Below are 13,334 nucleotides of genomic sequence, written 5' to 3' on the forward strand. Positions count from 1 at the left end.
TCCTCTCTGAACCCAGGTCTGCAGTGACCTTCCCCATTCATATCTTCTTCTCTTGTTCCCATTCTATCACTTTTCTTTCAGAAGTACTGAGGATACAACATTTTTTAAAGTTTATTTATTTATCTTAGAGATAGAGAGATACAGCATGCAAGCAGGGGAGAGGTGAAGAGAGAGATGAGAGAGAGAATCCCAAGCAGGCTCTGCAATGTCAGTGTGGAGCCTGATTCAGGCCTTAGATCATGACCTGAGCTGAAACCAAGAGTCAGGTCCTTAACTAACTGAGTCACCCAGGCACCTCTAGGATACCACATTTTAAATGAATGTGTACTAATAGATTAAAATCAATCCCATAAATACACAGAAATGTGCTGATTTTGAAAACCAGCTGAGATACCAACTCAACCACAGTTCATAAGATAAGCAGAGATGGCATGGCCCTCATAGTCTTTGGCTGAGGCCTCCTTTATCACTTTCAGCCATTCAGTTCTGTTCCAAGAATCATCCAGAAACCCAGTATCTTCTATTATAACTCACATAATTTCCCTTTCTAATACTCACTGCTTACCTCACTCAAAGCTAACATACTGCTGTCGCTGAAGGAACATACCCACAGACGATGGCAGGAGAGGCCACAGTGAGCCAACTGATCTGAGAAACCTGTAACCCTTTTCTCAGAGCTAGCCAGAACTTTATCAGACACATGCAGTCCAATGGGGCTCATGGTTTGTTATTTACCAAGAAGGATGGTTCTCTTAAATGTTCTCTTTTTTTTTCCATTCCTTCTTCCAAACCATCTATGTCTTTCTCATACCCTTGACTTCTGATTTATGTCATATTTTAGCATTTCCATTTTATTTACCACCTTAATTCTTATTTACCCCAAATATATAGATAAGCCTCTCCCCTTCCAAAAAAAAATATCAATAAAACCCAGTAAGCAAAAGCTGCCATCAGAGACCCTTCTGAGTTAGAGCTCTTACTGTCCTGTGAAACTGGCTTCCACACCCACTACAGCTAGACTTGTGTCTCAACTCCTTTTCTGTTTTAGATGAAATGAGACAAACTCCTTCTGCACTAAATTGTTCCAAAAGAGTTTTAACCAGAAAGCTGAAAGTAAATAAAGAACCAAAACAGAAGCCTTTGGTATAGAACCTAAAAACATCTAGGGATCTCTCTTATAAAGGAATCTTATCTGTGACTGACTACAGCTGGGGCAACAAAGCCCCAAGCCTTTTTCTTCTGTTGGAAGAAACCCATTTTGGAATGGGTTTTGGAATTAACCCAACTTTCATATTCTGAAATAATTCTTCCTCACAGAGATTGGCTGTTTCAGGAGTCATAAACCACCCTTCAATGAACTCTTCATTAGCTTGAAAGAGCATGGTCCAGCCAGGTAGTCAGATATTCATATAAATGACAAGTATCATTTCACAGGTATTGGACATGCCTCCATCGCTACCATAGATCTTCTTAGGCCATGACCCTGGGGCAGGTGCTGTACATGAGCATATATGGCAAGAAAAAAGTCGCATATCCTTTTCTCTACCAGGAGTATGCCTAATCTAAAACCTGAGATTCACAGGACATGCCTTCAGAACACAGCAGTCACTTACTGTCCAATATGGGATATCAGAAGCTTACTACCTCCTTTGTTCAGCAATTGCAGACTTCCAAGGCCCTGCAAGATAGGCTGGATGTTCTTGGTCGAGGTCCCAACCTCCGAACACTCTGAGGTTCGGAACCTGGTTCTATAGCTTTCTCTATCCTGGGAGACCTAAAACCCAGGAGACATGGGGAATCTAATAAAGCATCTGTAGTTTTCTGAGCTCTTTATCCTTTAGTAAGGCTAAGAAAGAACCAATGATAGAATAAGTAGGCTTATAGGAAGAGCATCCTTCTTAGACAATCTTGGGGAGTTAATGATGGCTCTATCAGGGGCAGTAGTCCACAGTGAGATTGCCTTCATAGACAAGTTATAGAAATACAGAAGTTGTTGAGGTTTCAACTTGTCAAATGCATGAATTTCTGTGAGAGTGTGATTGTCAGAGCAGAAGGTCTATTTTTTAGTGTCATGAGAATGTGTTCTTTAGGAATCTTCCACCTCCTGAAAAATAGCATAAGATCCATACGGGGGGGGGGGGATTGAGCAATTTATCATGAAATATTTTGAAAACCATTTTTGTCCTGTATTACATCTGTATCAAACACAAGTATATAAATTAATATAAAACCTGCAACCCCTGCTGTCTAGTGTAGGAAGGGAGATATGTATGTGGGGAAAAATGGTCTTTAATATCACTACCATTGCCATAAAACTTGCCAAGTTTAACACAAATTTCTGATATAACAATTCTTTTGTTTTGCAGGGTTTTTTTTTTGTTTTTAATTTTTAAAATTAATTTTAGAAAGAGAGAGAGGGTGCACAAACAAGGGTAAGGGGCAGAGTGAGAGAGAATCTTAAGCAGGCTCTGCTTCAGTGCAGAGCCTGATGTGGGGCTCGATCCCACAACCCTGGGATCATGACCTGAGCCAAAATCAAGAGGAAGATGCTCAACTGACTGACTGAACCACCCAGGCACCCCTATAACAATTCTTTTAAAACCACAAAAATATCTGGTATTATTTTACTGTTGGCAAGATGAGGATATTGAAGTCCAAAAAGTTTAGTCACTTGGTTTACCTACACATATAGTAAGAAATAAAACTGAAAATTAAGTCAGGCTCTCCTTGCCAAATCTCATGCTCTTCTTAGATAACACTCTGTTATTAATACAAATTTAGAGTGATCAAGTAAAAGAAGTACTTCTCCAACAGAATTAAAACTATTCATTAGAAGCTACAAAGTGTTCAGTGTAATTTATTTTTTGTATGTGAAATACTATGTGAATAGTATAGTCCTGTATGGATTATATTTACACTATATGGAAAAGATTATACACCCACCTAATACATAATTATAAGATTAAAAATCACCCCAGATTGAAAAGAGTGGGATAGGGGCACCTGGATGACTCAGTTGGTTGTGTCCAACTCTTGATTTTGGCTCGGGTCATCATCTCATGGTTCATGAGTTTGAGCCCCACACAGGGCTCTGTGCTGACAATGTGGAGCCTGCTTGGGATTTTCTCTCTCTTCTTCTCTCTGCCCTCTCCTGTCTGTGCTCTCTCTCTCTCTCTCAAAATAAATACATAAAAACTTTTTAAAAATCAGTTTAAAAAAGAAAAGAATGGGACAAATCAGTGTGAAAATGGATCTATCTGTACACCCATATAGCTATGTGACACTGTGTAGTATCACTCAGGGATTATTGGACAGAGATTGTCCCTGCCCCATACCATAACCTTACCCCTCATTCTTTCTGATGCCCACATGCTGTTTGTCCAGGAATCCAATACACTCCGGCAACACAGTGGATCATTCAGTCATGAGCGATGATTCAACCAACATTTGCTAGTAGTTTTAGGGAGCGGAAAAGGCAACAAGAGCTAGAGTACATCAATACAAAGAGACTCTTTAAGAGTCATGACATGTCAAGTTAATTTTGTTGTTACCTTTCCTTTCTGTCACAGTGAAAGATAGGAAATTATCAAGGAAGAGTTCATGTGCCAGTAAAGAGATAGTTCTTGGATCTGAACAGAAAAAGACAGAGCTTAAACACTATGGAGAATGTCCACATTCACTGATTTGGAGGATAAATAATATATAAGTGCTTTTTCTCTACCCATTATTCTAAATCTTCACTGTACATCATATGGATCCATGGAATTTGTATTGCATTGTAGAATCAAATTGTTTATGTGGACAGGGCCCCACACCAATAAAATATACTTTCAGTGGTCTTTCATATCTTGATAGTGACCCTTAGGGAACCCACAGTTACGGGGTTCATACCAGCCTCTAGTGAGAACCATAAATTCTCTGGACAGTATACTTCTTCCATACAGTAAGGTCAGATACAATGATGTAATATGCTTAGTTCATGCCCTGCAGAAATGAGATAAGGCTGTTGAGAAGTCAGATTAAGGTCTAGTTAGGGATAGAGAAAGCTCTGAAGCTCTGTCTTACATTCTTGACAAACATAAGTGTCTTCCCATCTGAAAGTTAGAGGGCCACCTGGGTGGCTCAGTTGTTTTAGTGTCTGACTTCGGCTCAGGTCATGATCTCATGGCTCGTGGGGTTGAGCCCCCACATCGGGCACTGTGCTGATAGCTCAAAGCCTGAAGCCTGCTTCAGATTCTGTGTCTCCCTCTCTCTCTGCCCCTCACCTGCTCACACTCTGTCTCTCTTTCTCAAAAATAAATAAACATAAAAAAATTAAAATTAGAGCATTCTTATGAAAACTTTTGGAAGCCAAATGGTATAAAGCAAAAAAGCAATTACTATTAATTTCATGTGAAAAAATTTTAATATTCCCACATCCAAAAAATAACCCCTCTTAGACTATTCTGATACCTTAGGTTGCACAGATACTCAGAGGCACAATTTGAAGCCACAATGTCTTGATGCTGAGAGGCTGAGTGTGTTTCCTGAGGAAGGAGCCTGGCCAGGCCGCTCTCGCTGCTCAGGGTGTGAGCTCCCTCTACAATGACTCGCTGCAACACAAACACTGAACATTACTTCACTCTTCACCTTTTTCCATAAAAGTGAAAACCCTTTTCATATTTCTTTTGGTTAGCAAATACAGATACTAATATAGATCTTTTCATAAATGCAAAAAACTTTTTAACCTTATAAAACATTCATTTCTCTTCACAAGCCTGTCTTAATCCCCAGAAATATTGTGTCATGATCTTCATAAAATTGCTTTCTGCATTAGAAAATCAGATGTCTTGTATTGTTTCCTTATTTTATTTGCTCACTTAATCTAACCCTTAAAAATTTCTTTCAATGACTATATATTATTGGGCTTTCAGCAATATTGTTCCCAACAGTCAGGAATCTTTTCTTTCAAACAATTTCTAAAGCATTTTCTTCTTTGTCATGTCTCTTACACAGAAGTGTTTCTCTTTGTTCTAACATCAGCTCCTTCACTTCCTACACCATACTATGTCTTTGAGGGATCTGCTCGCTCTCTAATGCAATTTCAACCCTTTGCAAGCTACGATTTCTGTGTTAATGGTAGATAAGTTTCATTCCCAGCCATTATATCTCTGATGGAATTAAGTCTTCAATGTCTTTGAGTAAATGTGCCTTGTCACCTCAACTCAGTGTGCTACTCTGTCTGCTCTGAATCTGCTCCTCCTTTACGGACTCCCCTACCGTATGCACATATACATATACAGATACACATCCACATCCACAACACACATATTCACTCAAGATAATTCTTAATGATTTTTTCTGTGTGTGATACATTATTCTCATTCTGTATGTATTTCCCATCTGATGACTCATATCTATACCTCCAACCAAAATCTTTCCTAAGCTAAATACAAATATAGTTACCAAATGTACTTCTCCATCTGTCTTCATATATATATATATATATATATATATATATATATATATATATGTGTGTGTATGTATTTCAGACTGAGCATTAATTCCATGTCTCTATTTTATTTTTTGATATGTGGAATAGAGTTATAACAACTGTTTTAATGCCCTTGTCTATTTCCAAAATCTGTCAATTCCGGATCAGTTTCTTTAGACAAATTTTTTTCTCTTTCTTAGTGAGTCATATTTTCTTGCTTCTTTGTATGTATGTTTTTTTTTAATTTTTTATTTTTTTACTTTTTTAGAGAGAGGGTGTGTGTACATGCACGTAGGGAAGGGGCGGGGGGGGGGGGGGAAGAGAGAATCTTAAGTGGGCTCCACATTCAGTGCAGAGTCCAATGCGGGGCTGGATCTGACAACCCTGAGATCATGACCTGAGCCAAAATCAAGAGTCATACACTTAACCAACTGAGCCACCCAGGCACCCCTGCAAGCATGTTTTAATTGGATTTCAGATACTATGAATTTTACCTTGTTGGGTGTAAGCAGAATTTATATTTACTAAAAATTATATATAAATTTTATTTTAAAGTTTATATTCCTAAAATTTATTTATATACCTAGAAATATTCTTAACCTTTGCTTTGGTATGATTTTTAAATTATCTGGAATTTAAGTTTGATCCTTAAGTTCTTATGCTTAAGATTTATCAAGCATGACAAGTGAGCTTTTAACCTAGAATGAATTGTTCATTACTCCCACTGATTGGACATTATTTTTGTAAGTATTTTGCCCAATGACCTGTGGACTATGAGTTTTTCCAGTGTGGCTGGGAACAGGCACTTACTCAGGCCATGTGTGGGTTATTAAACCTATTTCATTTTCCTCTTAGAGAGTTGTTTCTTTGCCTCAGGTAAAGGCCACTTCTTTACACATATGCACCAATCAGGACTCTGATAAGTATTTGAGGGAACCCTCTGCAGATCTTCAAGGCTCTACCTTTGGTAGTTGTCTCCTCTTTGTTACTCTGTCTCATGAACTCTATAAACAATTTTGTCTTCTTGGATTCTCAGCAATGGTTCCTCAACTCAGGAAGTTCATAGGCTCTGTCTAGGTTTCTGCCTGGAAACTCTCTCAAAGCAGTGAGCTAGGGCCATTGTAGGATTTATTTATTTATTTTTAAATGTTTATTTATTTATTTTGAGAGGGGAAGGCAGAAAGAGGGGAGAGAAAGAATCCCAAGCAGAGTCTGAGCTGCACAGCAGGGAGCAAGACACAGGGCTTGATCTCATAAACATGAGGCCATGACCAGAGCCAAAATCAAGAGTCAGATGTTTAACAGACTGGGCCACCCAGGCATCCCTGTGGGATTCATTTTGTATGTTTCATTGTCTTAAAAACTGTTACTTCATACAATTTTTTTAATTATTTTGGTTGAGAGTAGAAGATGAATTCAAATGCTCTTACTCCATTTTTGCCAAAAGTAGTCCTCCTCATCATTTATTTTTCATTGATCAAGAATATATTGAATGCCTCTATATGATAGGTATCCTTCTAGGCATTGCGAATGAAGTAGGAAATAAAGATTAGAACTTTAAAAGGAGAGGAAAATGTTACAATCACAGGAAAGACATAATAAAACTTTAAAAAGAGAGAAATTGTCTAACAACTAACAGCTTTGCAGTAAGAAAAGGAAGGAAAACCCAGAAGTTTAAATAAAATCCTGCTAACTCATACTAATATAAGTGGTCCTATACCTCTCAGAAAAAAACTATAGCAGTACAATGTTGAGAAATAATATAATAATGGATATGTATAACAATGATAGTGAAAGAAAGTGTCCAAACCTCTGCTTCTCAAAAACATTAGATTACAGTTCAAAATTATTCACCTCAGAAAATGATCCAAGCTAAGTATGGATACTTAAAGGTCACTTATCAGGAAAAATCACTTCTTGAAAAAAAGGTGTATCACATGTTTGTGGTGAAGAGTAGAGATACAACTGGTTTCATGCTGGAATGTGTGATTAATTACAGGGACTCTGGAGTATTGAGAAAAGCAGGCTTGGCATGTCCTTGCTTCCAAAGACTTTGTTTTCTGTGACATCTCATATGTAGCACATTGAAACCACTATCTCAGGAGAATATTTTGATAATCTCCCTCTGGCACCTTGTGTCTAAGATTTTCTACTTGTGGCAATAAATAACTCTGGCTGCTGGGCAAATATCTCTATCAGTGGTTTCTAGCATCTTCTAAGAGCCCATCCATTCTCCATCTATGCCAAGGAAGGTGAGTCCAAGAGAACTGTGCTGCTGAGCTCACCTGCCAACCAATGCTGAGGATGCAGGTTGCATAGTAAGGAGGTTGCCTGGCACATAAAAAGAACTGTTGAAAGTATATTCTTTAAAAGAACAAAGATGAGGGGCACCTGACTTGCTCGGTCAGAGGAGTATGTGACTCTTGATCTCAGGGTCATGAGTTCAAGCCCCAGCTGGGATATAGAGATTACCTAAAAAAATAAATCTTAAAAAAACAAAAGAAAAAAGATGGCGAACCCTCTTTAGGAGCTGCTTCATTGAAGTTTTCCATAGATTCAAAATGAAAGTCATGGAAGATCAGTGCCTTTAAAAAAGAAACCAAAAGGGAGTTGGGAAATGATGAGAATAAAGACATCTAATTGAGGAGCCAAGAAGTGTGTTCTGTAGTTCAAGGTTAACAGATGGGGATTCATAGTACATAAGTGAGAGAGCAAGGTTTTGTTGTGGGTTCTGGAGGAAGACTCCAGGAGTGATACATACATCTTAAAAGGAATTTTTTAGGAGCTTGGAAGGAGGGCTTATGGAGATGGTATTTAAATGTCTTTGGCTCTCCAGGAACAGCCAGCAAGATATCTCTCTGGCTAGGATGAGCAATCTACCAGAGTTAAATGGAACTCTAGCACAAGGATAACTGGAAATCAAGCAGGTTGATAAATACCAGAATGAATATTCTTCATCTGATTGTCACCTCCTTCTCTGCTTCTAATTTAGTGGCATCTACTCTTCAGTTCTAAACGAGCCTCAGTGAGGAGGATGACCTCAAAACCTTTTCCTACATCGGTTTTTAAAAGGGAGCTCAGGACACCTGGGTGGCTCAGTCAGATGAGCATCAGACTCTTGATTGCAGTTCAGGTGAAGGTCTCATGGTTGTGGAATGGAGTCCCGCATTGGGCTCCATCCTAGGCATGGACTCTGCTTGGGATTTTCTCTCTCCCTCTCTCTCTGCCCCTCCTCCACATGTGCTATCTTTCTCTCAAAATAAATAAATAAACACTTAAAAAATAATAACAAGTAAAAAGGAGCATGGATTTCTTGTGAGTTTTAAATCTTCGCTAGGGGTTAGCAAATTTATACTACAGTAGGAACCTCTAAACAAGTAATTTATTTGTTTAAACAAAATTTACTATGAGATTTCTGTGTCCAAACAGTATTGGACTGCAACATGTGAAGGGCACAATCCCAATCTTAAAGGTATTTAAAATCAAACTGCGTAAGGAAAACTCCTTTAGGTTTCAGCTGGAAGACAATATAAAATTATATGTCATAAATGCCATCTATTGGGGGGAAAAGTACATTCTGTATGGATTTAATGGCTTGAGGAATTCTTATAATATGAAATAGCATGAGAAGATTTTATAGAATGCTGGATGTAGACTGGCTTTTATTTTTTTATTTTATTTATTTTATTTTTTTAAAAATGTTTATGTTTGAGAAAGAGACAGAGTGTGAGTGGGGGAGGGGTTGAAAGAGAGGGAGACACAGAATCTGAAGCAGGCTCCAGGGTCTGAGCTGTCAGCACAGAGCCCAACACGGAGCTGGAACCCACAAATCATGAGATCATGACCTGAGCAGAAGTCGGACACTTAACTGACTGAGCCACCCAGGTGCCCCATGGCTTTCAATCAATTAATTTAATCACCATCAGTGGAGATAGAGCATGATCACATTTGGGATCCCATCAGAAAGTGTACAAATATTCTGATGTTGGAATGAGAAAGTCGTATGTGGTGGAATTAAGCAACCAATCGGACTAGAGTGGAGAGTGACAAGAAAAACAATAAAATTAGTTGAAATAAAAGACATTCTCATGGAACAGGGCTAGGCACACCACAAAAAGTATTAAACTTGTAACGGCTAAAAAAAATTGAAACACTAACAATATGACTGAATATATACTTGAGTTTCACATTGCTGGTGCAGTGATGTCCCTGGTGTATGGATGCGTGTGCTGGTAGTGCTTCATGGCTCAGTGACCAAAACAGAAGGGGGAAATGAGTATAAAAGAGAGAAGAATGAATTCCAAGGTATATTGGGAAATAAAGCAAAGGGAGGAAAGATGGTTATGTGTATATATGAACCTGTAGTATATGTATTTCTGTGTGTTTAAATGAGGTACATTGTGTATTGTGGTGGGTCAGAATTTTATGTCTGTTCCAGCTCTTAGTGTGGTGGGATGCAGTGTGTTGAGTAACTGTGGGTGTGTGGTATGTTCAGATGCCCTCTCTATTCTGAACTATGACTTTCTTCACCCCCTTCTCCTGTTCCTCCTCCCTCTCTTCCTTCTGCTTCTTGACTCATGACAAGGAAGGCTGAGATATTTCATGTATACAGCTTATATATATATATATATATATATATATATATAACAAAAATAATAATAAATAAAATAAATAAAAATAAAATTAAAAAATAAAAATAAATAAATAAAAATAATATTTTAATATTAATCTTTTCTGTATAATATAATATTTATATATAATTTATAATATATAAAGCTCAGTATTCTAATTGCCTAAAGTCAGTCTTCTTATTAGGGGCCCTCCTTATGAGGTGCTGATTCACTCCCTCAGCTAAAATGACATGCTTTGTGAAACTCTTTTTAATAGACATTCTATGAAAGAATATAGTAGGAGATAGTAGACATTCACTACCAAGAATATGAGAGTAGGGGACTGAACAAGCATAGATCTATACATCAATGCATGGAAATGTATATATTGTGATTCATTTGGGATCTGCTCCTCGAGAATATGTTTATATCTATAAAAAGATAACTTTGCTTACATTGACATGCTTTTAAAACAGCACAGTTTTGGCTGAGGGGGAAAAAAAAAAAAAGAATGTCTCTTATGCTAATATTCCCCATCTCTAGCTTTTTTCCTGAAAAGGAATCCTTCATCAATCTCTGTTTAATTTTTCTTCCGGTTTTTCAATTTTGGGGCATACTTTTAAATGATATAATTTCACAAAAGACATTGTGTTTTGATTTCATGCTCTTCCAGGTCAGTTATATTACCTCCCTTCTTCCCCAATCTCACATATCCGAATGCAGTTACATCACTGTTTTGTTTCCGCTTGCAATCGTAAACAAAAAACTTAAATCTAAGTGTATTCAACCAATTATTTGTAATCTCTTCCTACCCTTCTTTGTAAGATAAATACATAAGTGCTAACCTCATTTCCTCCAATTATGCTATTTTTTGTTTGTTTGAGCATAGTTGACAGACAGTGTTACATTAGTTTCAGGCATACTACACAGTGGTTCAACAATTCTATGCGTTATTCTACACTCACCACAAGCGTAGCTACTCTCTGTCACCGTACAACACTATTACAATACCATTGACTGGATTCCCTATGTTATGCCTTTTATTCCCATGACTTACTCATTCCATGACTGGAAGCCTATATCTCCCCCTCCCCTTCACCCACGTTTCCCAAACCTCCAACTCCCTCTGCCATTAGTTTGTTCTCTGTATTTATGGTCTCATTCTGCTTTTTTGTTTATTACTTTCTTTTATAAATTCCACATCAATTACGCCATTTTTAAGATATTTACTGAAGTATTGTTATTTACTTCCTAGTAAACGATATCTATGTTTTTAAATAGATTTATTTCAAATTTTATTCAATAAATTATTTGTTAATATTTGAAACTATTCTAGCACCAGCTAAGATATAATAACAGTATCCACTTTAATGATTTTATAACTCATATTTCGAAAAATCAACATATGAATTAATTGTAAAAATGAAGGATGTCAGGATGTCACATGAATTTTTTTTAATGGTTTGAGATTTATGTGGGTTATTGAAATATCCTATGCTTTATCTCTATAGGTAAAACAAACAGGAAAAATGACCAGATTTACAGATGCCTGAATAGGTATGATGTTGATGTGGAGAAAGTGCAGGAATTTCTTTCAGAGTTTCAATTAAGGTGATTGAAAATAAAAATGGAAGCAAGCATAATTAAATAAATTAAGAAATAGAGTCCTCACAATAGTTTTTTCTAAGCACTGAGATAAAAAAGAAAATTATTTTCTTTAAAGAAATTTCAAGAAATTTTCTTTGTCACTTGATCCATGTTGGAGTCTTCTGGGCCAAAGGAACTCTAGTAGCTCTTACCTTTTACTAGTAGTTATCCATTGCCCTAACTCCAGGTAGTTATTCAGATAAATTTGGAAACATTTTAAGGATCAATTCTTTGGTAGATAAGGATTTCTAGGATTAGTGCTGCCCCAGGGGAGTTAGGTGCACTAACTGAGAAAAAATCTGTGTTTTTCTCCTAAGAGAAATGCCTAGAAGCTCATTTGGCCTGGATCCCAAGAAATATCCTTATGGGTCCTATAAACAGTAGCTGGTTCCAGCCACCCACTCTTCTCCTAACAGGCATTCCTGGACTAGAGGCTGTACAAATATGGATCTCTATCCCACTGTGTGTCATGTATCTAATTGCTCTCCTGGGGAACTGCATCATCCTCTTTGTTATCAAAACCACCTCCAGCCTTCATGATCCTCAATACATCTTCCTATCGATGCTGGCAACCACAGATGTGGGTCTGTCTTTATCAACTCTACCTACGGTACTCAGTGTCTTCCTCTTGAATCACAGAGAAATTGAGTTCCATTCTTGTCTGACACAAATGTTCTTCATCCATACCTTCTCCTCCATGGAGTCAGCCATCCTGTTGGCCATGGCCTTTGACCGATTTGTAGCTATTCGTAACCCATTGCACTACACTGTGGTCTTAACCTCTCCTCGGATCATGGGGATGGGAATTGCAGCCATGGTTAGGGCTGTGGTGTTGATGGTACCCTTGCCAATCCTGCTCAAGCGATTGTCCTTCTGCAGGGATGTTATTCTATCACATTGTTACTGCTACCACGCTGATGTTATGAAGCTGGCCTGTGGCCCTGTCAGAGTCAACATCATCTATGGACTGTCTCTTGTGCTCTGCTCCTTTGGAGTTGACTCTGTGTTCATTGCCATTTCATACATCCTTATTTTGAAAACAGTGCTGGGTATTGCTTCAGAAGATGGTCAGCTCAGAGCGCTTAATACTTGCATTTCCCACATTTTCACTGTCTGCATCTTTTATGTGCCACTCATTGTCCTGGCTCTAATTCATAGGTTTGGTACATTCACATCTCCTCTTCTCCATGTCACCATGGCCAATCTCTTTCTCTTCTTGACCCCAGTCCTTAATCCCTTGGTTTATAGCCTAAAAACCAAACAGATAAGGTCTGCAGTACACAAGGTACTCAGGGCCAGGAGAAACTTGCTGAAGTAGTCAAGTTTGGCTTAGTGAAAGTGACATCCTGACTCTCTCTTTACCTTTCATCTGTCTGTTTCCCTCTGGGAAATACATCATCATTTCAAGGATGGTTTTGTGAGAGTGGAAGTATTTTCTTTTTGTCTGCCAAGTGGATGGTATTATTTTGATTATTGTCTTGATGCAATTTATTATTTACTACTTTTTATCTAATTTATCATCCATAAAAGTATTGTGTGAAAGATCTTACTGAAATAATTTTTATATCTCTCTTCTACTTAAATATTTGAGTTTAAATAATTAA

At 37.7% G+C, this 13,334-nt stretch overlaps 1 protein-coding gene across 1 annotated transcript; it reads left to right on the forward strand.

The window, feature by feature from the left end:
- The first annotated feature begins 12,094 nt into the window (after positions 1-12,094).
- LOC132662389 (olfactory receptor 51A4-like) lies at positions 12,095-13,048 on the forward strand. The gene has a single exon (XM_060607863.2). It carries the CDS (start codon positions 12,095-12,097, stop codon positions 13,046-13,048), a length of 954 nt encoding a protein of 317 aa, XP_060463846.1.
- Positions 13,049-13,334: the final 286 nt, after the last annotated feature.

The sequence above is a fragment of the Panthera onca genome, chromosome D1 (assembly GCF_046562875.1).
Source record: "Panthera onca isolate mPanOnc1 chromosome D1, mPanOnc1 haplotype 2, whole genome shotgun sequence".
Taxonomy (NCBI): Eukaryota; Metazoa; Chordata; class Mammalia; order Carnivora; family Felidae; genus Panthera; species Panthera onca.

What these genes read in the sequence shown, in the direction of transcription:
- LOC132662389 (XM_060607863.2), top strand. Translation starts at nt 12,095, where the DNA reads ATGGGTCCTATAAACAGTAGCTGGTTCCAGCCACCCACTCTTCTCCTA.